This window comes from Letharia columbiana (assembly GCF_014066305.1).
Source record: "Letharia columbiana isolate WasteWater2 chromosome Unknown Sc0000001_s0, whole genome shotgun sequence".
NCBI lineage: Eukaryota > Fungi > Ascomycota > Lecanoromycetes > Lecanorales > Parmeliaceae > Letharia > Letharia columbiana.
This window is the reverse complement of record NW_023501037.1, coordinates 1,026,146-1,048,946: the sequence shown is the minus strand read 5'-3', so window position 1 is coordinate 1,048,946 and position 22,801 is coordinate 1,026,146. Positions and strand designations below refer to the sequence as shown.

General features: G+C 36.6%; 5 protein-coding genes across 5 annotated transcripts; 2 read left to right on the top strand and 3 right to left on the bottom strand.

Moving 5' to 3' along the window:
* Nucleotides 1-1,591: 1,591 nt before the first annotated feature.
* HO173_000878 (uncharacterized protein) lies at nucleotides 1,592-4,030 on the top strand (the record flags this gene model as incomplete). Its single annotated transcript, XM_037302825.1, has 1 exon — nucleotides 1,592-4,030. One exon carries the CDS (start codon nucleotides 1,592-1,594, stop codon nucleotides 4,028-4,030), a length of 2,439 nt encoding a protein of 812 aa, XP_037170332.1.
* Nucleotides 4,031-5,182: 1,152 nt separating this feature from the next.
* Nucleotides 5,183-6,316, bottom strand: HO173_000877 (uncharacterized protein; the record flags this gene model as incomplete). The annotated part of the gene is made up of 2 exons (XM_037302824.1): nucleotides 5,183-6,085; nucleotides 6,140-6,316. 2 exons carry the CDS (start codon nucleotides 6,314-6,316, stop codon nucleotides 5,183-5,185), a joined length of 1,080 nt encoding a protein of 359 aa, XP_037170331.1.
* Nucleotides 6,317-7,678: 1,362 nt separating this feature from the next.
* HO173_000876 (uncharacterized protein) lies at nucleotides 7,679-8,519 on the bottom strand (the record flags this gene model as incomplete). The annotated part of the gene is made up of 2 exons (XM_037302823.1): nucleotides 7,679-8,072; nucleotides 8,215-8,519. The coding sequence occupies 2 exons, from the start codon at nucleotides 8,517-8,519 to the stop codon at nucleotides 7,679-7,681; spliced, it is 699 nt and encodes a 232-aa protein (XP_037170330.1).
* A 554-nt stretch (nucleotides 8,520-9,073) lies between these two features.
* Nucleotides 9,074-9,448, top strand: HO173_000875 (uncharacterized protein; the record flags this gene model as incomplete). The annotated part of the gene is made up of 4 exons (XM_037302822.1): nucleotides 9,074-9,086; nucleotides 9,139-9,232; nucleotides 9,284-9,352; nucleotides 9,406-9,448. 4 exons carry the CDS (start codon nucleotides 9,074-9,076, stop codon nucleotides 9,446-9,448), a joined length of 219 nt encoding a protein of 72 aa, XP_037170329.1.
* A 1,251-nt stretch (nucleotides 9,449-10,699) lies between these two features.
* Nucleotides 10,700-12,292, bottom strand: HO173_000874 (uncharacterized protein; the record flags this gene model as incomplete). The annotated part of the gene is made up of 2 exons (XM_037302821.1): nucleotides 10,700-11,347; nucleotides 11,405-12,292. 2 exons carry the CDS (start codon nucleotides 12,290-12,292, stop codon nucleotides 10,700-10,702), a joined length of 1,536 nt encoding a protein of 511 aa, XP_037170328.1.
* Nucleotides 12,293-22,801: the final 10,509 nt, after the last annotated feature.

The following is a 22,801-nucleotide window of genomic DNA, read 5'->3' as shown; positions in this document are numbered from 1 at the left end:
GACAAGCCGTACCGGAACAAAGCCTGCCTATGCGCTTTACGCTCTTCCCCACCGTTGAAGCCGCGCTACCTTTGGTGCTTCCATTCTGGAAGGGTGCCACAGTGTTCTCGTCACGAAAGTCATCGCCTTCGGGAAGGGGGGAAAGCAGGAAGGGAATTCCACAACGCCCAGCTTCACGTCCATGAGGCGGCAACAAAGGCGCTCGAGGTCGATGTGTCCGTGATGCTCGATGCAGTACTTGGTGAAGCAGGCAATGGCGTAGAAGTCGGAGTCGTCTGGGCCAAATAATATGCGGAGGTCTTTGACTGGTTGTTTGCAGGCGTCCGAAGCGTTGCATGGGCAAGAGGGAAAGCAGGAGCTGCCCCGTAAAAAAAAAAAGCACCGCAAACCATTGACCAGCGCCATTAGGAATCGAACCTAATACGAACTAGAACCTAACCACAGACCACAACCAACAGGTGTCCGCCCCGGACTATGACAAGGGGAACATTTCGCTTCACAAATCAATGCGTCCACGGGTTTCGAACCAAGCCCTCGCCAACACCGCTCGACGGAACTTTAAAACCTGTGGCCAATGGCCCAAAAAAAAAAAGCACCGCAACACCATTGTACCAGCGCCATTAGGAATCGAACCTAATACGAACTAGATACCTCCAACCACCCCCGTTTGCTGCGATTCAGTGCAGTTGCCACGGCAGGTGCAGTTGAGGTCTGAGGGAATTTCGTTGAATATCTGAGATTCTGTATACAGTGGGAAGGAGGTACGACGGTTGCTGACCTCCGTCAGTCCCTACCTCCGTCGCTGCCTTCTCGCCAGTTGCTCGACGACGCTCACAGTTCGGCTGTGCGTGCCCGGCATCGGAGTGCGCGAATCCTCGTGAGGTCTTGTTGATTGATGTATTGTCCATACTTGTTCGGCTGACCCCTATCTATTCCTTGAGAGCTGCAATTGTCGGGGTTGGGATCGAAAGGAGGACATGATACTGGATTGTTGATGCTCGTCTGCTCGAGAGGACGAGGATTGGGCGATCTTTGAAGCAATGGATTCCATGTGCTTTTGGTAGCATAGAGGCTACGCTGGTGGATAAGGGCTGAGCTAGGTAGTGGTACTTGCTTCATTGTTTAGAGAGCTATCATGGTCGTCCATGCCGTTCGGCACATGAAAGCCAGCAAAAGGACTCGTAAAGCAGATATTGGAACGAAAAGCAGACGTTTTCTTGAAAAAGAGCTGAAGACTGCTATACTATACCAATGCAGCCAAGGATTTTCGATGATGGTCACATCCGTCCTTCCTGATGGGATGTGGAATATATGAGACATTTAGTCGTGTGCAGCGGTAGAAAAGAGCAAAGTGTGCTACGTTGAAGAAGCCTCGAGTAATCTCAGAGCCCACTGGAAAACTTTGGCCAACAAAGAATCTCATTAACTTCGCAAGTACTTTTGAGATCTCTCTAGAATACAAATCGTGATACCAACAAATTCATTGAATTGAGAGAGAAGCGTTTTAGATCACGTGCCATCGCGTACCTAGCGCCATGTTCATGACGCGTGTCTGAGGCAAATCGGACCCTCCATCAACCATCAGTCCACAATGCATCGACCCAAGCTCTTAGATCCCTCAACCGACAAGGAGAACACTCCCGTATCCCAGAAAGCCTCGAGACTCTATGGCGGCGGACCGCAGTCCATAGACCGCCTCATCAAGCCTTTCAGATGCCCCGGTAGTGCCACACCAACTCGTGCGTCAGAAAAACCGGCCAGGAAGAAGAGAAAAGTCAGCTACGCGGATGCAGATGGCACTGTTGAGGATGGAGGAAAGCCTTACACAAACGAAGACCGCCTCGCATTGGCGAACAGAGATGTCAACAAGTTCCCAGTGTTCAAAGTGAAGGACAAGGGTACGCTGTTTCGTCAACGGTTTGCAGTGCCATTGATCAATAAGGATGCTGGAGGCTACAATTCATATCGCCCAGCGCCTACATTGGGAATGCGGAAGGGAGCAGTGTTTTTGGCCAAACCACTGCATGATCCTAGCGGAGAGTTCGCCATTGTGCTATTCGATCCTACAATCGATGACAAGCCTACCACGGTTGAAGAGGAGGTAAGACAAAGTCAGGAAGAAAACATCCCGAAGCTGGATGTCCCAATCATGCACAGGAGCTTGGCCGATATACTGGGATTGAAGAAGGAGGTTGAAGAACACCCAAAGGTCCCTGTGGTCATTGATCCAAGGCTAGCGAAAGTTCTGAGGCCCCATCAGGTGGAGGGGGTCAAGTTCCTCTACCGATGCGTTACTGGGCTCATAGATACAAAGGCGAATGGCTGTATTATGGCAGACGAGATGGGCTTGGGAAAGACACTACAATGCATTGCGTTGATGTGGACCCTACTGAAGCAATCACCAGAGCCTGGCAAGTCTACGATTCAAAAGTGCGTCATAGCATGCCCTTCAAGTCTTGTACGCAATTGGGCGAACGAGCTTATCAAATGGCTTGGGAAAGACGCCGTGACACCGTTTGCGGTAGATGGGAAGGCCTCCAAAGACGAGCTTACCACGCAGCTTAGGCAGTGGTCGGTTGCCAGTGGTCGAGCCGTGGTGCGTCCTGTACTCATCGTGTCTTATGAGACGCTGCGACTGAATGTGGGCGAGTTGAGCAATACGCCAATCGGACTTCTGCTCTGCGACGAAGGACATCGTCTGAAGAACGGAGAGTCTCAGACTTTCGAAGCACTGAACGGACTCAACGTTTCGCGACGAGTCATTCTTTCTGGAACACCGATTCAAAATGATCTATCAGAGTATTTCTCCTTGCTGAACTTTGCCAACCCAAGTCTACTTGGCACGCGTATGGAGTTTCGCAAGCAGTACGAACTGCCTATCCTCCGAGGCCGTGATGCTGCAGGGACAGACGCAGACCAAAAGAAGGGTAATGAACGTCTGGCGGAGCTATTGGCACTTGTCAACAAGTTCATCATTCGGCGAACAAATGACATTCTCTCCAAGTACCTACCCGTCAAGTACGAACATGTCGTCTTCTGCAACCTCGCGCCCTTTCAGCTGGATCTGTACAACCATTTCATCCAAAGCCCGGACATTAAGAGCCTTCTGAGAGGAAAAGGCAGTCAGCCGCTGAAGGCAATCGGCATGCTCAAAAAGCTATGCAATCATCCAGACCTGCTCAACTTACCCGACGATCTTCCTGGCTGCGAACAGTATTTCCCAGATGACTACGTCCCCAAAGACGCAAGAGGCAGAGACCGAGACATCAAGTCGTGGTACTCTGGTAAGATGCAAGTCCTCGATCGCATGCTTGCCCGGATAAGGCAAGACACCAATGATAAGATCGTCCTCATTAGCAATTACACCCAGACCCTTGACATCTTCGACAAGCTCTGCCGCTCTCGCAACTATGGAGTTCTTCGCCTCGATGGCACCATGAACGTCAGCAAGCGGCAGAAGCTTGTCGATAAATTCAATGACCCGGAAGGCGAGGAATTCGTCTTCCTGCTCAGCAGCAAGGCCGGTGGTTGTGGTCTCAATCTTATCGGCGCCAATCGACTCGTCCTCTTCGATCCGGACTGGAATCCGGCAGCTGACCAGCAAGCACTGGCTCGTGTCTGGCGTGATGGCCAGAAGAAGGATTGTTTCGTTTACCGCTTCATAGCTACAGGTACCATCGAAGAGAAGATCTTCCAGCGCCAATCTCACAAGCAATCTCTATCCTCCTGCGTCGTCGACTCCGCCGAGGACGTCGAGAGGCATTTCACCCTCGACTCCCTGCGCGAACTGTTCCAGTACAAGCCAGGCACTACAAGCGATACGCACGACAGTTTCAAGTGCAAGCGATGCAAGCCTGATGGCAAACAGCACCTCAAAGCCCCGGCAATGCTGTACGGAGACACGAGCAGTTGGAATCACTTTGTCAACGATGGGGAGGCAGGACCGCTGGCGAAGATCCAGGACTTGCTGCTGAGGCAGGAAACAGCGGACAAGGCTGTCAGTGCTGTGTTCCAATACATCAGTCACTGAGACGGAATTGGCACGGGAGCATGGATGGCTTTGGGGTCCTATGGGATGCATATTAGCGGGCTGGGATCGGTAGGCTTTAGCGTTGCTGCATTCTGGGTCTCAACGAGCATGGCATAGATTGGGATGATCGCTTCGATGGTTGCAAGCGAATGCTCTTTCCTCTTGTATCCTCTACGAGCAGGAGCAAGAGCAAGTATAGAACAGATCTCCCACCAGTCGTACTATCATATAGCACAAAAGCTCCCCAACGCCGACCCTCCTGCGACCCTTCGCCCAAGCATTTATCCCTCTCCCGCCACACACCGTCTTCCTTCCCGAATCCCCCATCTGCCATCTCCCCCAACACATCCTTACCCTACTCGTTTATCTCTCCAACACCACCCGACCCCACCCTCCTCCCTTCACCCCCCTAACCCGCCCCGCACCCCTCCCCCTCCCTCCCTCCCTCAACCCGCCCGCCCGCCCGTCCCCTTCCCCGTCTCGCGCATCCAGCCGTCAAGGAGCCAAGGCCCGCCCCGCCCCGCTACCCCTCCGTCTCTTTCGCTTTCGCGGCCGTCGGGAGGAGAAGCGGGCAGGATGGATGGATTGGGGCGGGGGTGTAGGGGGACCCGCTGGCGACGTGGTGGCGTGGTGGGTTCTTGCGTTGGCGATGGCGGCGCTGAGGGTTTGGGTGCTGGAGAGGTGGGGTGGGGTTTGGGGGAACGGGGATGAGGGGGCGAGGGCGCCGTAGTGTGGGGTGAAACGAGGGGGGCCCGTGGGGGGCAAGGGAGGCTGGGAGCTTTGCTTGGGAGGGTCTGAGCGTCGTTCGGGGGGCTTAGAATGGTGGTGCGAAAATGGACATGGATGATGATTTGGCGGGTGGGAGAAACGATGGGAGGTGATAGGTCCGGAAGATCCTCTGATGTTTTTTTTTTTTTTTTGTGGAGATGGGGGGATTAACGGATTGTCGAATGTTGGTAGATACATTGAGGAAAACGGGTACCGTGCCCCACCGGCCTTCAACCACGCGTGGGATATGCAATTTCATCTCGGTCTGAGAGCGGAATGCACGCACCCAGATCTATGCGCCAAATCCGAGCCATCCCTGACAATTGCAGATCGGACCACTGCTGCCTGGCTCTCACGTCGCAGTGTCCTGGTAGTCTGATCATGTCAAGGCGGCAAAGGCCAGTAGTCCCCCATGCGTTGTTCACCACTTTCAGAATTGTGCTCACTCAAGCGGAACTCTGTCGTCCGGACGATTTCGTTCTCATTAAACGGTATTGAGCCTTGCTCAAGGTCCTCGCTCTTGAGTGATGTGTCAAGCGCGTATCTGTCCCTTGAAACAGCAGGAGTCCACCGAGGGCTGTGTTTGACTGATCGCTTGCCCGAGCCACCCCGTGTGGTAGCAGCGTCGAGAATCTTGTTGAAGAAGGGTCTGAGGGCCGGTAAGGAGACTAGTGTTATGGATGTCAAGTGCTCGACGATTGTGCAAACCGCGGGTTTCCAGAGCCCCCACGTATAGTCGTCAGAGAAGACACCCCTCAGCGTGACTGCTTTCGCTATCGCGCAGCCTGCCGTAAGAGAGCCGAGGGCGATGAGGCAGCACAGAGCGACTTTCGTGCGCACATTCATCTGCAGCCGGTGTAGTACGAAGATTGGGATAGCAGCGCAGACGAGATCGGTGAAGGCGTCAAGTCCGAACCCTATGTAGCCCGCTAGGTAGGTGATGTGAGGAGAAAAGCATTTTCCATGGATGTGAGGGTCCCAGATCGCGGCCATTGGCCGGCATTGCACAAGAAAAAGCACAATCTGTGCGAAGTGACTAGCTGCACAAAAAGCGATGACCACCCAGAGGAACTTCGCAAGTTGCTGCCGAGTGCGGCCAATGATCCGTAAGACGCAGAGACACACCGATATCTTGGCCAGGCCGATCCCGATGATGTTGAATATCTGCGAGATGACGCTCCATTTGAGCACCAGAGGGATCTGTTCGAGAGGTAGGCAGTATATATGTCTTCCCAAGCCTATGAGAACGAACTTAGTCAGGCAGCCAACTCCGATGATCCCGGCAATCTGGAAGACAGTCAGTGAAGACCCAGAAGCTGCTGCTGTAAAGTTTTGACTGACCAAGCTGGCTATTATAGTATAATCGTCTGATCTGACGCCGTTTTGGAGACCCAGCTTGACATACAACCGTAGCGCCACGGAACAGAGAGCAGTACATAGAAGAACCCAGCTCAAAGCCAGGAGCATAGGCCCTTGATTCTCATTGCAGGACGCTTGCGTGGGAGTGGGTTCTGACATGTCGTCGTAGGCGTAATGACATGAGGGTAGAGACTGAAGGTCAAAGACTGAAGGTTGAGTTTAGGGGGCCATAGAAGGTCTATACCTAACGTGTTGAACATGCACAGATCGGGCAAGCAGTGGGGTAGAGCGTATCGGGTAACCATTTCATCTCATTATTTATCATGTTGGTATCGCTGCTTGGACCAATGGAAGGTTTAGCGAGAGATGCACTCGGTCTTTTTCGTAGGCCCTTACTTCTGTAGGGAATTTATATCGCGCATAATGATGGCCAAAGCCAAATCTGATGGCAAGGTGTTGCGAGGACAGATTGCTTCCAGACTGGCATAAGGTACGACGACGTCTCGCGTGGTAGACAGGGTGGATTTGCGATTTATTGGCGGGGCCTTTCAGAGTAGCGTTCTGTTGCTGCACGATGACACTTTAGGTACAGATACGCGAAACAAGTGGCGTTTGTCGCGCGCGATCAACTGAATGAGCAGAAAGGTGAGCCGATCCAAACACAATTCAGTATGAAGTCGCAAGTGCGCACCATTCGTTGTCCATCTGGTCATCTTCTGGAGCTTGCATCTTTGGAAATGGTTTTGACAGTTGACGTATGCAGATATGCAGAATTCAAAAAGTTGGCAGCAAACCGTTTTTTGTTATTCTCGCACCCGCATTCACGGGAACGCCTCCTATTGGCTCAAGGGGACATCTTTGCCTTCTCCAATGCCTTGCATCCTCTATCGAAAATTCCCTATAAGAGCGCTTAAAAGCCAGAAGGAGTAACATGCATTATTGACTCGTATATCATTGATTAGCAAACACCAATAATTCAAAGGCTTAGTAGCTAATATAGAATAGGCCTTCTAGAAGGATCTGGCAATGATGATCATAGCAGCTTGCATCTTTTGGGGGGGTTTATTTGGGCAAAAAAGCACCATCCGCACCAATTAAATCTTCCTCCATTTTCGTCGGAAGAACAAGCGGCAGATGTCGTTGGGCCTAGACTCCGGCCAAAACAGACGCGCAGACAGCATTGTAAAAATAATGTGAATGCGCAGGCGTCCATCTAGATATTATGAAACACAGACCGTTTAATTTAAGCCGTCAAACATTGCCTGTAGAGGCCCCGTATGCCAGAGCGAAATGAAAAGCACTGAAGTCTGCAGGCTGAGAGACGCGTTGAGTGGTCTTCGCGTGCCTCGTAAACGCTATCGAATCCCAAATGGTTTGACACGGAGACTCCGATGCGAACGCAGCCATGTCCTTCAAGAGCACATTATTTTCCGGTTCACAACTCGCTAAGGTGATTTCAAATGACTTGCTGGTCTCTGGCTCTCTCTTAAGCCGTAAAGCAGCTTGACGGGTTTCGAACGATTACAGTGGTAGCCCAAACAGTGGTGCAAGGACCATTCCCAAAAGAAATGTAGACTTCAGAGAAACCTGATGTGTGGCGGACGATTTGTTGTCCCCTTTTGGTGGTGCAGCGGCCGCTGAGGGCGATGCAGTTTGCACTGTAGATTCCGTGGCAGATGTCTTGGTCGCAGACTGTGCTGTCGGCATCAGAGAGGTACTCGTGGACGACGACTTCGGAACACCGTTTCCTCTTGCATAATACTGTTCAGACATAGATGTATCGTTGATCCCAGTGCAATCCTTATCCGAACCGATCAAGTTGATTGAGCCTGCCGATCCCAATTCCTCATACACGGCTTGACCATTCTCGTCCTGGAGCACGTATGCTTGACTCAAGTCTGGCGGATTCTCACCCCTGATGGCATTTTCCAATTAGCAGTTACTTTTTAGAGACAGAGATTGGAGTCATGAAACATGTGTTTGATGTAGGGGACTCCCGGCACATGTATCGGGGCTTTTGAGAACACTGAAAGGATTCGGGGCTAGAGAAGTCTTACCAGTTCTGAGGCTGGTTGATGCCCGATAGCTCTTGACTCGGAAGACTGGTATTGTACCACTTGCCATTCCCGCCATCTTCAACGTTATCCGATGCGTTCCCAATACAGCGCCAGAGCTCAATGTGCTCGCCGTTGTTAGGCAGTGACGAGCGAGACTCAAGGAGGCCGCAGAGGCAGGCTTGATCGTCGATATAGGACGGTAGGTTGGTAGGAGAAGCGCAGCCGGTGCCGTAGATGATGCAGGTATTGTTGGTAGTGGTGCTCGGCATCTTGAGTACAGCTTGAGGAGCGTTGGGTGTTTGCATGATGGCCCCACAGTCCAGGAAAGCTCGTATCTTATATCGAGAGACGACTGACGCTCATATTTTGGCTCCGGGCAAGACTGACGTCCAGATGACCGACTCCTTGAGCAGTGTTAGAGAATGAGGCTGACGCCAGGAGTGCTCGCATGCAGCTGCTAGCAGAGTTGATGTTCAACTCGAGGGGCACTGGGATTAGGCTGCGAAATGATCACAAGTCTCTCGGTGTCTTCCCTTGCTGCTGTCCAGTATTGAAGGTCTCCCTTGACTGGATGGTACCATTATACTTCCGTACTCCATGCAAGTGGTGCAATCTCTAGGCAGGTAGGTAATCGAGATCTTGCCACGATGACTTGCATTGAGGATTGCACCAATGGTTGCTTGCGCTTTCCAGCTGCCTAGACGAGCGAAATCAAGCGACACCTGCGTCATGCCGCGTATAGGTCTTTCCCAGCTTCAGGTTCAGCTTCAGTTTCCGCTGGAGCCTGAACATCCACCTGGTTTCCACGTATGATCAGTTCAAGTGACAGGAAGTCCAAGAGCGTTTATCGTTATCGAGCATGTCCTCATCACGTACGCTATCCACACGGCTGCCCAGACCCTAGCATTTGCTGATTGATTGTAGGCGCTAAGCAAGACATGAGTCCGAGTTCCCATCTCAAGTCCACGCTGCAGGAGCTCAAAAAGAGTGTTGTTGATGATGCAGACCATTTTGCACGGTAGACTTCCGTTCAAGACCATGGCATTGCAATGCCTGACTCCGTCCTTAGTGGTGATTCGATGAAGTCCAGCGCTCAAGCTATGAAGGAAAAGAACATAGATAGCACGGTCAAGAAAGGGTGAGGGCTGCAAAGATCCTCTGCAAAGTCCCAATTTCCTGATACCCGAACAGTGGTGATAAGTCCAAGGGTACTGTTGGGGTAAATAGGCAGTAGTGGACGATTTGTGCATATGGGGAAGATGAGGGCAACAATGTTACGATGATCAGATGATGGATGATGTTACGAAGATTTGACAATGGGTTTGCTGCTGACTTGGGGTGTGGTTTCAGTTGTGCTTGCGTAAATATTGCACCGTTTAGTGCCATCACCAAGTTTCCTTCAACCCCCCAATTCTGTCTGCATGGGGCCAAACCTTGATTCCGCTGCATGTCAGGGTTGCTGGTCGCCGGACCTGTACTGTCGATTCGGTCTCTCTGTCAGCTGACAATAAGGAACATCCCATCTACGTCCGCCTCCTTCAACAATTGTCTTCCCACATTGTATCACGCATCCGGCATCACTCGCTGGTCCAACCTCAGACACGTAATCATCTCGGCTATGAGTGCAGGTCACGATGAGCTCAATGGCTTCACTAAAAGACGAAGCGAAACATTGGAGGATATCACGATGCCAATGATCATTCTGCAGTCCGGCTTTGGAAAAAGGTCTTCGCAGGCATGCGGGGAAGGAAAGCATTAAAGTGTATCAGGATTGGTGGTCTGTGTACAAGGAACCCTCACGCAAACGATGTTGACATCTTTAAGGGTAAAAATTGGCCTCCAAAACTTGATGCTGGATGTACCCAGGAGGCAAAATGAGTTAAGGACTATTTCAGAAGGATTGCGCAAGCTTTCATTCCGTTCGAGAGTACGAAGCCTGCTGACTGCTACCAAGCCTTGCTTTTGCTCGCCGGCGTATAGCTACCTCATTTTGCACCTGCTGTCTCCTATGCTTGTATACTACACAAAATCAATAATTGCAGACTCTACAGCACCACTCTCATAAATTCTTTGAGCCCGAAACTGATCGAGCTCATACTCCTATCGAGCTTGATCCGTGTACTATGTATCAATCAATCCTCTCCCAAACGTTCTCGCAGTCTTGCAAACTGGTAGTGGCCCTTCTAGTCGGAAGGTACACAGGCACGAGAACAGTGTCTGTGCAAGATGCCTATCGTAAAGCCTTTGTATGACGAATGGCTTCCAAACAGAAGCAAATGTATTCTTGCAGCCCTTCTTCAACTCGGGAGAAACAATGGAAAGGACGCTTCCATTTGCGCAGACAAATTTTAGTGAGCATGGTGTGATCCCTCGAGATCAATGTACGCTCGTTCGCAGACAATCCTTTCCCTATTTCAGGCAAAAATGAAAAAGACGTTCAAGACGTCGAACAGTTGTAAAGCAACACAAAAGGCAACACCATCCCTCATTCATTCCCCAACAACACCTCTACAAAATCATCCAACTCCACGATCTTGAACCTCTCCCCCCACTTCTGCCTAAAGTCCCTCCTCTTATAAGCCCCACTAGTGTTGTGCTTGAAGCTCGCCAGCTCGATCTTCCACCCTTTCCCCAGCGCCCTTTCCACCATCTTCAAAAAGCCTCCAGAGTACTCAGCCTCAGCTGCATCTCCGGTTGCAAGCACCATCGTCGAGGGTTCTTCGGCGTCAACAACACTCTCCATCATTTTCAGATGCAGAATCTCATCGACTGCCTGCTCCACCCACTTTTCTGGTGCATACTGCACGGCAGCGGTCGTTTCTGAGCCACTGCCTGTGCCTGATTGCCCACCTCCGGGGCCACTATTCCCATTTGAATTCGAATATCTCTTCTGGCGAGGAGTCAATTCCTTCGCTTTATGTACTCTGTCCAATATGTTTGTTTCATAGCCGATTTGCTTCGCTTCCACCATAGCGGGGAATTTGTCGGAGCCGACGACGATGAGTTTGGCGGTGGGGCGGCCGCGTTCGAGAATTAAGGAGAGATTGTGGAAGGAGAGGGGTTGGCGGCGGATGCGATGGGCAATATTTTGGCCACGAGCCATTTTGAGGGCGTCGTGGAAACCTATCATTATCTGTTCGGATGTTTGTTAGCGGCGAAATGATGGCTGGGCAGGGTGGATATCGCCTACGTTCGATGCGTCAACAAAGACATGGATGCCTTCTGCAGCGGCATCTGTGCTGCTAGCAACGTTCCTTGCGAAAGACAGATTGCTGAGATACTGTCTGTCGTCCATAAATTTCTCGCTAAGCATTGACATCAATTTCTTCTTCTTCGTTGCTGCAACTTCAAGCGTGGTTTCTCTGACGGGCTTCAAGACTTGTATGGCTTGTTGGGGCAATGGCGAGGCGGCAGGTAAGGCTCCGGCATCATCAGAATCCCGACTCCTGAAAAGCTTTCCAGATCGCAATCGGCCAGTGCCGTTAGACGGAGGAGTCCCGTGGAGAAATTGGTAGATGACACGGCTCCTGTCTGGGATTTTCTGCTCATATGCATCTTTCCCTGACTCATCTTCACTGCCGCTTGGGAGGGCTTTACTATTTGTGAGCTGTGTAGCCAAGGCTTCTCCCTCATGCCTCTGCTTTTTCCGCGCCTTCTTTCTCTGCTGCTTAGTCAATTTCGACAAGTCTGGAATGCCGTTGTTCTCATCATTGTCTGCGAGGTTCGCGCACTCGACATCATCCTGCCATCTCACTACTTTGAGTATACGCTGTTCGCTGGCAGCCTTTCCGCTACAGATGTCAATCAAGCTGGGCGAAGGTCCAGTCGTGACTGGGGGCGCCGGCAGATCTAGAGGTTGGCCAAGATATTGCCAGATCTTGTCAAAATCTCCAAGCTGTGTTTCTTGGTCGTGCACCTTGGCTGCAGCAGTATACGTTGCTTGTTCTGGTGAGTTGGAGTCTGTGTCACTGGAGATTGTCTTCTGATGTGCATTTTCTCCGCCACTGATGGACAGGGAATGGATGAGATCGAAGACAGGCCCGAAGTCCCAATCATCCTCCCCTGGTCTTGAAATCATTCGAGCTCAACAGGGAGCAATGCAGCTTCCCACTCTGCCCGCTATTCCTAAGCGCAGTGGTTTGTCTCGGTCTGCGTGCAGGCTTTAGATCCGTGTGCGTACTCGGAGGGTAATTGACAAGGTCATTTCCGCGGACGAATCTTCCAACCAATCTTTTGTTACCATACTGGTATTTTTGATCCGCTATCACAGAATTTACAAGGAGAGGTGCGTTTGTTGAACTTGAGCGATTGTTGTACTGCTCATAGACTCAGTGCCACCAGTGCGGAATTATTCCATCTGAAGGCCGGAGTACGGCAGACCAGATTTTTTTTTTTTTTATTATAAAAAAATTTTTTTCCCCCCCCTTTTTTTTTTTTTCTATTTTAAAAAAATTTAAATTTTTCCCCCCCCCCCCCCCCCCCCCCCCCCCCCCCCCCCCCTTCCCCCCCCCCCCCCCCCCCCCCTTTTTTTTTTTTTTTTTTTTTTTTTTTTTTTTTTTTTTTTTCCCCTCTTTTTTTTTTTTTTTAAATTCCAACATTCTTATTTAATTAACAATACCACTATAGCAGATATCAACCTCTCTCGCCTCTCTCGTCTAGACTACTGTTGTATGAGTAGCTCGCTCGGAGTAATATCGAATCCATCCATTTGATGCGGAGCCTTCTCGTACGAGTCGATCAACTGATGCAAGATCGACATGTAAATGTATTCCTCCATTGCAAGTAGTCGTTGCGAATGAGAATGTCCTGGTATATCCTTTTGGTTTCGCATTTCTTTGCAGCTTCCATCTTGTTATATGCTATACCTCTTCATATTTTTAAGGAAAATCACTGCAAAATTGGCATTTAATATGCAAGAATTGTTCTTAATGCATTCTATCCTTGCTATTCAATTTCCTTTGACGGGAAGAGCCGATTCGTTCTGGCCGATACCCACAGAAACGTGCGCAGATGGACAGAAAGAGGGGGTGTTTTCCCGTCGCAAATTGGAATCTTAATACATTGGATCCTCGTGCGTCCAAGAGTCAGAAGACATCCAGTTCAATGCAAGTATCATAGGGCCTTGCCAAGGCCCTGACAACTCCCTTTCCCCTTTGTCGGTGTGATTCACGTATTCCATCATGTGTATCAATATGACTTCGTCATTTCCTTGCGCGTTATCAGCTTAAATGTCTATCCGGCTCGTGACGCTACATATATCTAAGTGTCTTCCTTTCCAAAAGGAGACCAGTCTCCAGCAGCACATACCTCTCCAATTTCTTACCCGTTAGTCCAGTCCAACGTGGAACTCGAGCAAGAGATGTACACCATTGATGGCTTTAGCTCCATCGGCGTAAAAAAATAAACTCGACTTTAAGAAAACTAAGTATATTAAATTTCTAGAATCTTTATATAGCGATAAACTTAATAAATAGAATTCTCTTTTTATCGAGCTAAGCTATATTTAATAAGATATTAAGAAATAATAATAAAGAATATCGAAATTTTTTAAATATAGAATTTTCTAGTAATAAGTTTAATAGATTAGTTTTTAATTAATTAGAAGTTTTTAATTTAGAAAATATTACTTCGAGATTTAATTCTAATAAAAATTAACTTTTATAAAAATAAAGAAATCTTTAATAAATATCGCCTTCGTCTATAAAAATAGATTTAATATTATAATAAATTATATTATAAGCTATATAAATAATTATAAAATAATTATAATCTATATCTAATATTATAGATTTAATAGATTTATAGAGTCTATTAGAATTTTCTAGATAAGCTACTTTAGAGAAATTTAGTAATAATATTTATATCTTTAATCTAAGATTCTTTTATTTAAATTTTAAAGAATTATATAATATTAATAATATTATTATTAATAGTAAAGAAATTATATATCGAGAGATTTTTTTTTATAAATATATAAAAGACTACGCCGTGATTAAAGAAGAGAATATTATATATATAAATCTCTCGACTTATTTTCGAGAAGCTATTTTATTCTAATAATTAAATACTTTATCTTAAAATAAGAAAGATATAATAATATAACTTTAAATAGAATTAAGAAAAACGCTTACTCGACTATAAGATTATTTTAAAATATTTATATTTTTAGCTCTAGATTAATTTATAAGATAAATTTATACTCTTAATAACGCTAATAATAGATATAATTCTATAAGCTATATATAGAGCGTCTTTAAATATATTATATAAATAAAAATCTTTAAGAAGTATATTTAAGCTATTTAGATATAAAATTACTTAGAAATTAAGTTGTAAATTACTATATGGTTTTTAACTTCTTAAATTACGCTTCGCGAATTTATAAAGAAGCTTAATAATAAAAAGGAGTTATAATATTATCTTAATTAATAAAAGAAGTTATAATATAAAAATATATAAAAGAAAGTTTAAGATTAAGAATAAGAGAGAATTAAGATTAAGATTAAGAATAACGATTTAATAAAGATAGATCTTTATCTAGAGAATAATAAGATAAGTTTTAAAAAGCTTAAAAGTGACTATTTCTTTCTTCTTATCTTTTTTTAATAGATCTATAAATATATAATACTTATTCTTATTAACTAAGATTATTATATCTAAACTATAAATATTAATAATAATTAAATTTTCCTATATATTCCTCTTATACTTCTTAAGCTTATACGCTTTATCAATAGAATTAAAATAATTAAGTATCTTCTTATATATAGTCGCCTGAATAACAATTCCTATAAACTTTATTTTAGATTTAAACTTAAGCTTTAATTATAGCTTTAAAAAATTAAGCTTTAAAAAACGTCTTATTAACTTTTAAGTAGTTATTTATAATTATAATTAAAAATATTTAATTAAATTAATTATAATATTTAAATTAAACGAATTATTAAAATTATAATAAATATTTATTTTATCTAATTAGATAATATAGCGATAATTAGAAATATAATAATTAAGAATTTACGAAGATATTTATATCTTAATCTTTATAGAAAATATACTTTTACGATCTTAGAAATAAGAGCTTTATTTCTAAGAGCTATTATAAAAATTATAATTTTATATATTTATAAAATTCTTTAATATATTATATAAGTAATAATAATTATTTCTATAATATATATAAGAATAAGACTTTAAAAGATAAGAAATTTAATTATAAGAATAAGAAAGTCGATATCGAATTTATTTTAATTACTTACTATATTATTACGAGTAAAATAAAAAATTCGCTAATTTATTAAAAATACTAAAAGAAGTTTTTATTTAATAATTAGTTATATATTTATTTTAAGAAGAAATCTTATTATTAAATAGCCTCTTTATTATTAGAGAAGTTAATATAAATCTTTAAAATATTACTATTAGAAAAGACGTTTATTTCTAAAAAACTCGAGTTAATCGAGTTTATAATATTCGCGAATCTAAATAATAAAATAATTTTTCGATTATAGTATTATTTTATTAAGCTATTTAATCTTTCTTTAAAAGTTTTATTAAAATTAGAATATTTAAATATCGAATATCTAATAAATATAAAAGATCGAGTTTTCTTAAAAAGATTAATATCTTTATTCTCTATTAAGAAGTATATAACTCCGATTATCTTACGTAAAATTAATTTAAATCGATATTCTATTAATAAATAAATTACTCTTTCTTTCTTTATAAAAAATAAAACTTCGAAAAAAAAGCTTATTATAATTAAATTTACTCGAGATATATATATTATAAATAATTTTAAAATAAATCTTCTAATAGAAATAAATATATTTAATTTAAAAGAAGTAGTAATCGATCTTTTATAAAAAAAAGTAATTTTTATTAAATATAAGAATATCGCTATATTAATATAAGCTACTATTAAAAATAATATAAGAATTTAATAAATCGTAAAATTAAAATGATATTAAGTTATTTCTTTAAAATTTATTAAATTTATTATTATATCTTTATAAGATAAAAACTTACTTTCTAACTAAAACTTTCTTTTTAAATTAAAAATAAATAGAATTTATATATATCTTATAAATATAAATTTTAACTTTATTTCTATTTAAAATAATAATATTACTTCGCTTATAATACCTCGCTATTATAAGATTAACTTCGTAATTAAATATAAAGCTAAAGAAAGTTATCTAATTTAAATAAAGAATTATTCTTTAATAACTAAGATATCTAAAGATAAGAGATCTATACTCGAGAAATTTATTAATCTTATTATATTAGAATTAATAATTGAGAAAGTAATTATAAATTTTATTTTAAAAACGCGACTATCAAATTTAATTACTATTTATAAGAAATAGAAGTATATTAATATAATATAAAGTATTTTAGAAGAAAATCCTTATATCTAAGAAGACTTTAGCGATATTATTAATCTTTCTAAATTAGAATAGCTATAAATATTAATTATTATAAATTAATAATCTTTTATAATAAAATTAAAAAATAAGATCTATTTTCTAATATCGAAAAGTTATAAACTTATTAATAAAAGATTTAATAAGATATATATAGAAAACAAGATAAGCTAATCTAAAAAATCGATTTTTTTATTTTTTTTATTTTTATAATCTATAAAATAATCTATATTAAATTTAAAGAAAATATTAAAGTAAAAGAGAAGAGTTATTATTAATATTAGAGATCTTAATAAAATTATAATTTTTAATAATTACTCTCTTTCTCTATAAAATAATATCGTTATAATAATTTAAGAATATATTTTTATTAGTATAAATACTTATAATAGATTATTTTATCTTTTTTTAATAAAAAAAGATTAATAATAATAATTTACTATAGTATCTTATTAAGAATTAAAATACTTTAACATTATAGTTATAGATTTTAAAAACTTAATATCTTATATTTAGAGAAAAATAAATAACTTTCTTTATTTATATTATTATTTTATTAGATACTATATAGACGATATTATTATTATTTTTTAAAGCGTAGAAATTTATTTTAAATATTTAAGAATAATCTTTTATCTCTTCGCGAAATTTAAAATTACTTTTATATCTAAGAAATTCTATTTTAAATATCTATTAATTACGCTTCTAGAATAGAAGATAGATAGATTTAATCTTATTACTATCGAGAAAAGAATTATAATAATTAAAAATATATAATTTCTCGCTATTTTAAAAATATTTGAAATTTATATAAAAATAATAAATTAACTATAAAGAAATATTAGATACTTTATTTAGATTTTTAAACTACTATAACGCTTAAAGATAAAATTCTTAAAGCGATCTTTAGTCTTAAGTAATTATTTTTATAGAAATTTCTCGAAAATTATAAAGATTACTTCTATCGAAAAGAAAGTAAAGGTTTTTTATATTCTATAGTAGATATTAATTATAAAAATTTATTTATACTATTATAACGTTAATCGCTAATTTTATATTAATCTTAATAAATCTAAAAAGTATAATATCGAAGTTATAATATATTACGTAATAAATAATCTTTAAAAAAAATTCTTTAAGACGAATATCTAACTTATTATATTTTTATTTAAGCTCTTAAATATTATAGAGTTATATTATTAATCGATAAAATTAAAAATAGCTATTTTAATTTAAATTTTAAAGAAGATTTTTTATATACTAAGTTAAAGAATAAAAAAGAAGATTATTATTTTTATAAATTATTTTACTATTATCGATATTACTCGTTAAATTATACTTTCTTCTTTATTCTCTAATTAAATAAATTTATAACTTATATATACTTTATAATACGTTTTTTAATTTAATTTAAATATATAATAAAGACTCGATAAGTAAAATATAATTCTTAACGCTTTATTTAAATTACTTTATAAGCGAAATAGAAGTTTAATATCTAAAATTTAGAAATTCTTAATAAAGTTCTTATATATAATTTAATACTTATAGAAATATTTAAGAAATTTTATATTAGACTTATATTTAGCTATTAAGAGAATAAAAAATAATTAAAAATTCTTAATACTCTTATTACTCGAAAGATATAGTTTTTATTAAATTAGAATCTATAGAATATATTAAATTCTCGAATATATAATTTCTACTTCGAGATAAAATTATTTATTATTAGAATAAGTTTAATAAGCGAGAATAACTTTATATTTTAAAGAAGACGAAGTAAAAGATTTTTAAGCTTATTTATAATAATTATAATTATATTAATTTCTTTATATTATATAACAAAATCGTAAAGATCTACTATATAATATATTTAACTTAGTATTTAAAGCGCTATATTATTTATTACTCGAAGTATTAGCTAAATTAAATTATAAGATATATCTTATATAAAAGTCTTAAGCCTATTATAATTTCTACTTTAATTTTCTATATAATTACTATTAATTTTATTCTAATATTATTATTTCTAAAAAATAAATTTAATATAATAATAATTATTATTAATAATTTTTTTAAAAGAAATATATCTATATTAAGGAAAGATATATAAAATACTATTAAATAAATAGAAGTCTTACTTCTTATTCTTATTAACTAAATTTTTTTTAAAATTATTATTTTAAATAGAGATTTAAAGTTTCTTTTCGACCTTTAAAAAGCTATCTTTAGACCTTTAGAAATATAGCTTCTTATCTTTACTACTTATTACTTATAAATTAATAATTAATCTAAGCGAACTAACTAGACGATAGAGATTACTTTAAAATTTTATATTTCTTATATTTCTAATAATTTTTAGAATAAATTCTTTATATATCTTAGAAGTAGTCTTAATAATTCTATAAATATATTAATAAAAAAGACTTCTAATAAGATTATCTATAGTATAAAATTTAATAATAAATTTACTATAATAAATATCTTAATAAAAAATTAGATAGATATTATAAATAATTATACTTAATATTAATAGAAAGCTTTAGATATCTTAGCTTTCGCGATAATTAATATAAAATTTAGATATAACTCGAAGTATAAAGCTTTAATTATAGAGAAAGAAAATAAAGCTTTTATTAAGCTTTATAAGAGATATTATCTTCTTAAATTTAAGAATATAAAACTTTTAAATTAAAGAGTTAAATCTTTTATTATTTTTGAATAAGTCGAAAATTTAATCTATAGATTTAATCTTTTAGCTATTTAAAAGATTTATTCTATTATCTTCGTTATAATATTTAAGTCTATATCTAAAAGAGAAGATTCTTACTATCGATCTTATAAGAAAGAATAAGCTTTTATATTTAATTAGAAGAAGTCTATAATTAAGAATCGCTATAAGATTTAGAGATTAACTAATTAATATACTAGTTAATCTCTAGATCGAGGAAATAAAGATAAGAAAGATATTATAGAGTATCTAATAAAATAAAAAAACTAGAAAAAAGCTTATAATATATAATATAAAGTAAAAGATTTAAAGAATATAAAGAATTTAATTTATAATTATGATTTAAAGTATAAAAAACGCTTATAAAGAGAGTATTAAAAGAGGAAAACTTAGAATATCTATATAAGCTCGTAGTATAAAAATACTTTCTTACGCTATTAATATATTATTAAACTAAATATTAAATAAAGTATAGTTTTTAGACTTATAAAGCTATTAGATTATAGATATAATTTACTTTATTAAGTTATATTCTTTAATATATTATTATATAAAAGTTTAAGTTCGAGAATTTTAGAAATATCGAAAGTTTTAGAAATCTCAAAAATTTTAAAAAACTTTATAATTTATAATCGCGAAGTGAAGTAACTTAATTAACCTCTTATTTCTTTTTTTTATCTTATTATATTTTCTTTTAACACTTTATAATTAAATATAATTCTACTTTTTAAGAAAAGATATTTTATAATTCTTATAATTTAGATATTAATACTAAGAAAGTAAAACGCTAATAATTTTATTTAAGATTTAAAATAATAGAAATAGCGAATCTTAATTACTTGAAGTTAATTCTCTAGAATTAAATCGAATATATTTCTAAATAATTTAAATTCTTTCGATTTAGTTTTATAGATCTCGATAAAATAATTAATTATATTTAATTAGAAGTAAAAGAAGATTTATGCTCGAAATAGTAGAATTACGAAAGTTTACTATAATATATTCTTAATCGTTCTTTCTAAATTTATCTAGATTATTTTTATAAACTTAAAAACTTTTAAATAAATACGCTTTATAATTAAGATCCTTATCGTCTTTATTTATAGCGAGACTATTTTATATAAGTATTAAGTCTTTTTTATTAAAATTTAAATAATTTTCTTAATTTCGTAGCTCGTTACTTAAGAATATCTCTTATCTCGAGATTTAAGTTAATCTTATATTAAATATAGGATTTATTTAAGAATAAAGATTATTATTAAAATAAGACTATTTTTATTAAGAAAGTAATTAAAGATATTAATACTTCTTTTTATAATATAAATCTTTCGAATACTTAAATCGTTAAGATAGTAGATATATAAAGCTTTATTAGATTTTAGCGATATTAATATTAGCCTTAAGTCTTCGTAAATAAATATCTATATTAGAATTATATTATAAAAAACTAAATAGCGAAGATAGATATAAAAGACGATAAGGGAATTAAGTAATATTATAAGATTATATTCGAAATTTAATAAATATATAAAGATAAAAAGAAAAATCGTAATTATTCTCGAGATATTAACGTTTATATTAATAGTATAAAATATAATAATTATAATCTTTATTAAAGATCTTTCTACTTTATTTAAAACTCTAAATATAACTTCGAGAAGATAAAAAAAATCGCTATAAAGAAGATAGATTTTTTAAAAAAGATTAAAAATATTTTACTAGAGATTAAGAAATAGATAATATCGTTATCGAATACTAATATAAAATAACTTAAGAAGAATAAAGTCTTAATCTATAAGACGAGGTCTAGAATAAAAAATATTACGATTAAAGTTAAATTTTTAAAAAAAATTGCTAAGAAGTCGAAGACTAAGAAGTTAAAAGTTAAGAATTTAAGTAATAAGATAATAATTAAGAAAAAATCGATTTATTAGCTATTTATCTTTAAGAATTTAAAACGATTTAGAGATTAAGAGTACTTTTAATAGAGTATATAGAACTCGATAATTCGTTTAAGTATATAACGATATTCGAAGTTATTATAGCTAGTTTTCTTTAGAATATAAATAAATCTATTAATTAAGAGATAATTAAATCGACGATATAGTTAATATAACTTGATATTAATTAAATAATTAACTAATATAAGACTTTATATTAAGAATAGATATTTATAAAAGCGAACAATTAAAACCATAGATCTATTTCTTAAAATAACTTAATTCTTAAGATTATTTAGATAGATCTTTACTTTATTTATATTTTAAATATATAATAGAAATAGAGTATTAGTCTATATTACGTGAAAGTTAACTCGATTAATAAATAAATTTACTATAAGTTTTCTAATTAATACTATTATTCTAATTCTAAATTAGGCGATAATACTATTAATAATAATATTTAATTATATATTAAATTCTCTTATATAGACTTTTACTTAATTATATCTAGTAATAAATATATATATAACTTTAATATTTAATATAATACTATAAAATTACTTTAAAATATATTAATTAATATTAAGAAAGCTATTAGATTTAATAATATTATAATATATAAAATAGTTAAAAAACTCTAAGTAATATATTTAAACTTAATTTAATATAACTATAAAAGTAATTATAATAAAAATTTTAATTTTCTTTAAATTAGTCTTTTAAATATTAAGAGTTTAGATTTTAAGATTCTCGATCTTATTCTTTTAATCTTTAAACTCTTAAATATAGAAGTTATATCGCTTATTAATAAAGTCGATAAATCGCTTAGCGAACTTATTTCGAGACTTTTAGCGTTTCTTATTAATATACTTAATTAATTAATAGTCTATCTTTCTATAAATAAAATATTACTTTTTCTAAAAGCTATTTATCTATAAAAGTAATCTATTATAATTACTTTAATTTAAAGATTAATTAATATAATACTTTTAATTAATAAAGTATATTATAGATTTAAATAGCTTAAATCTCTTAGTTTTTATAGTCTCTTTATAATTCTTAATTATAGTATAAATATTATTAATTAATTCTATAATTATAGTCGTTTATTATAGAATTATAGTAGTATTTATAAGAATATTACTATAAGAAATAACTATCTTATTTTAAAGTACTATATTTAATTAAAATTCGTAGTTTAAACCTCTTTAAATTTAATATAATTTCTAAATTATTTTATAGAAAATAGTTTCTTTATTCTTTTTAAGATTAGCTCGAAGTAAGCCTCTTAAATTAATATTATTTTACTTATAAAGTATAAGGCGATAATATTCTTCTCTCTCGAAATAGCTTTAAAATTAATCGAAGAGTTATTAGATAATAAGATTAATTTCTTAATAACTAGAGTAATAATATTTTAATATTATAGATTTTAATATAGTTAAAAATACTATTTAAAGAATCTATTAGAGGATCTCGACTCTTAT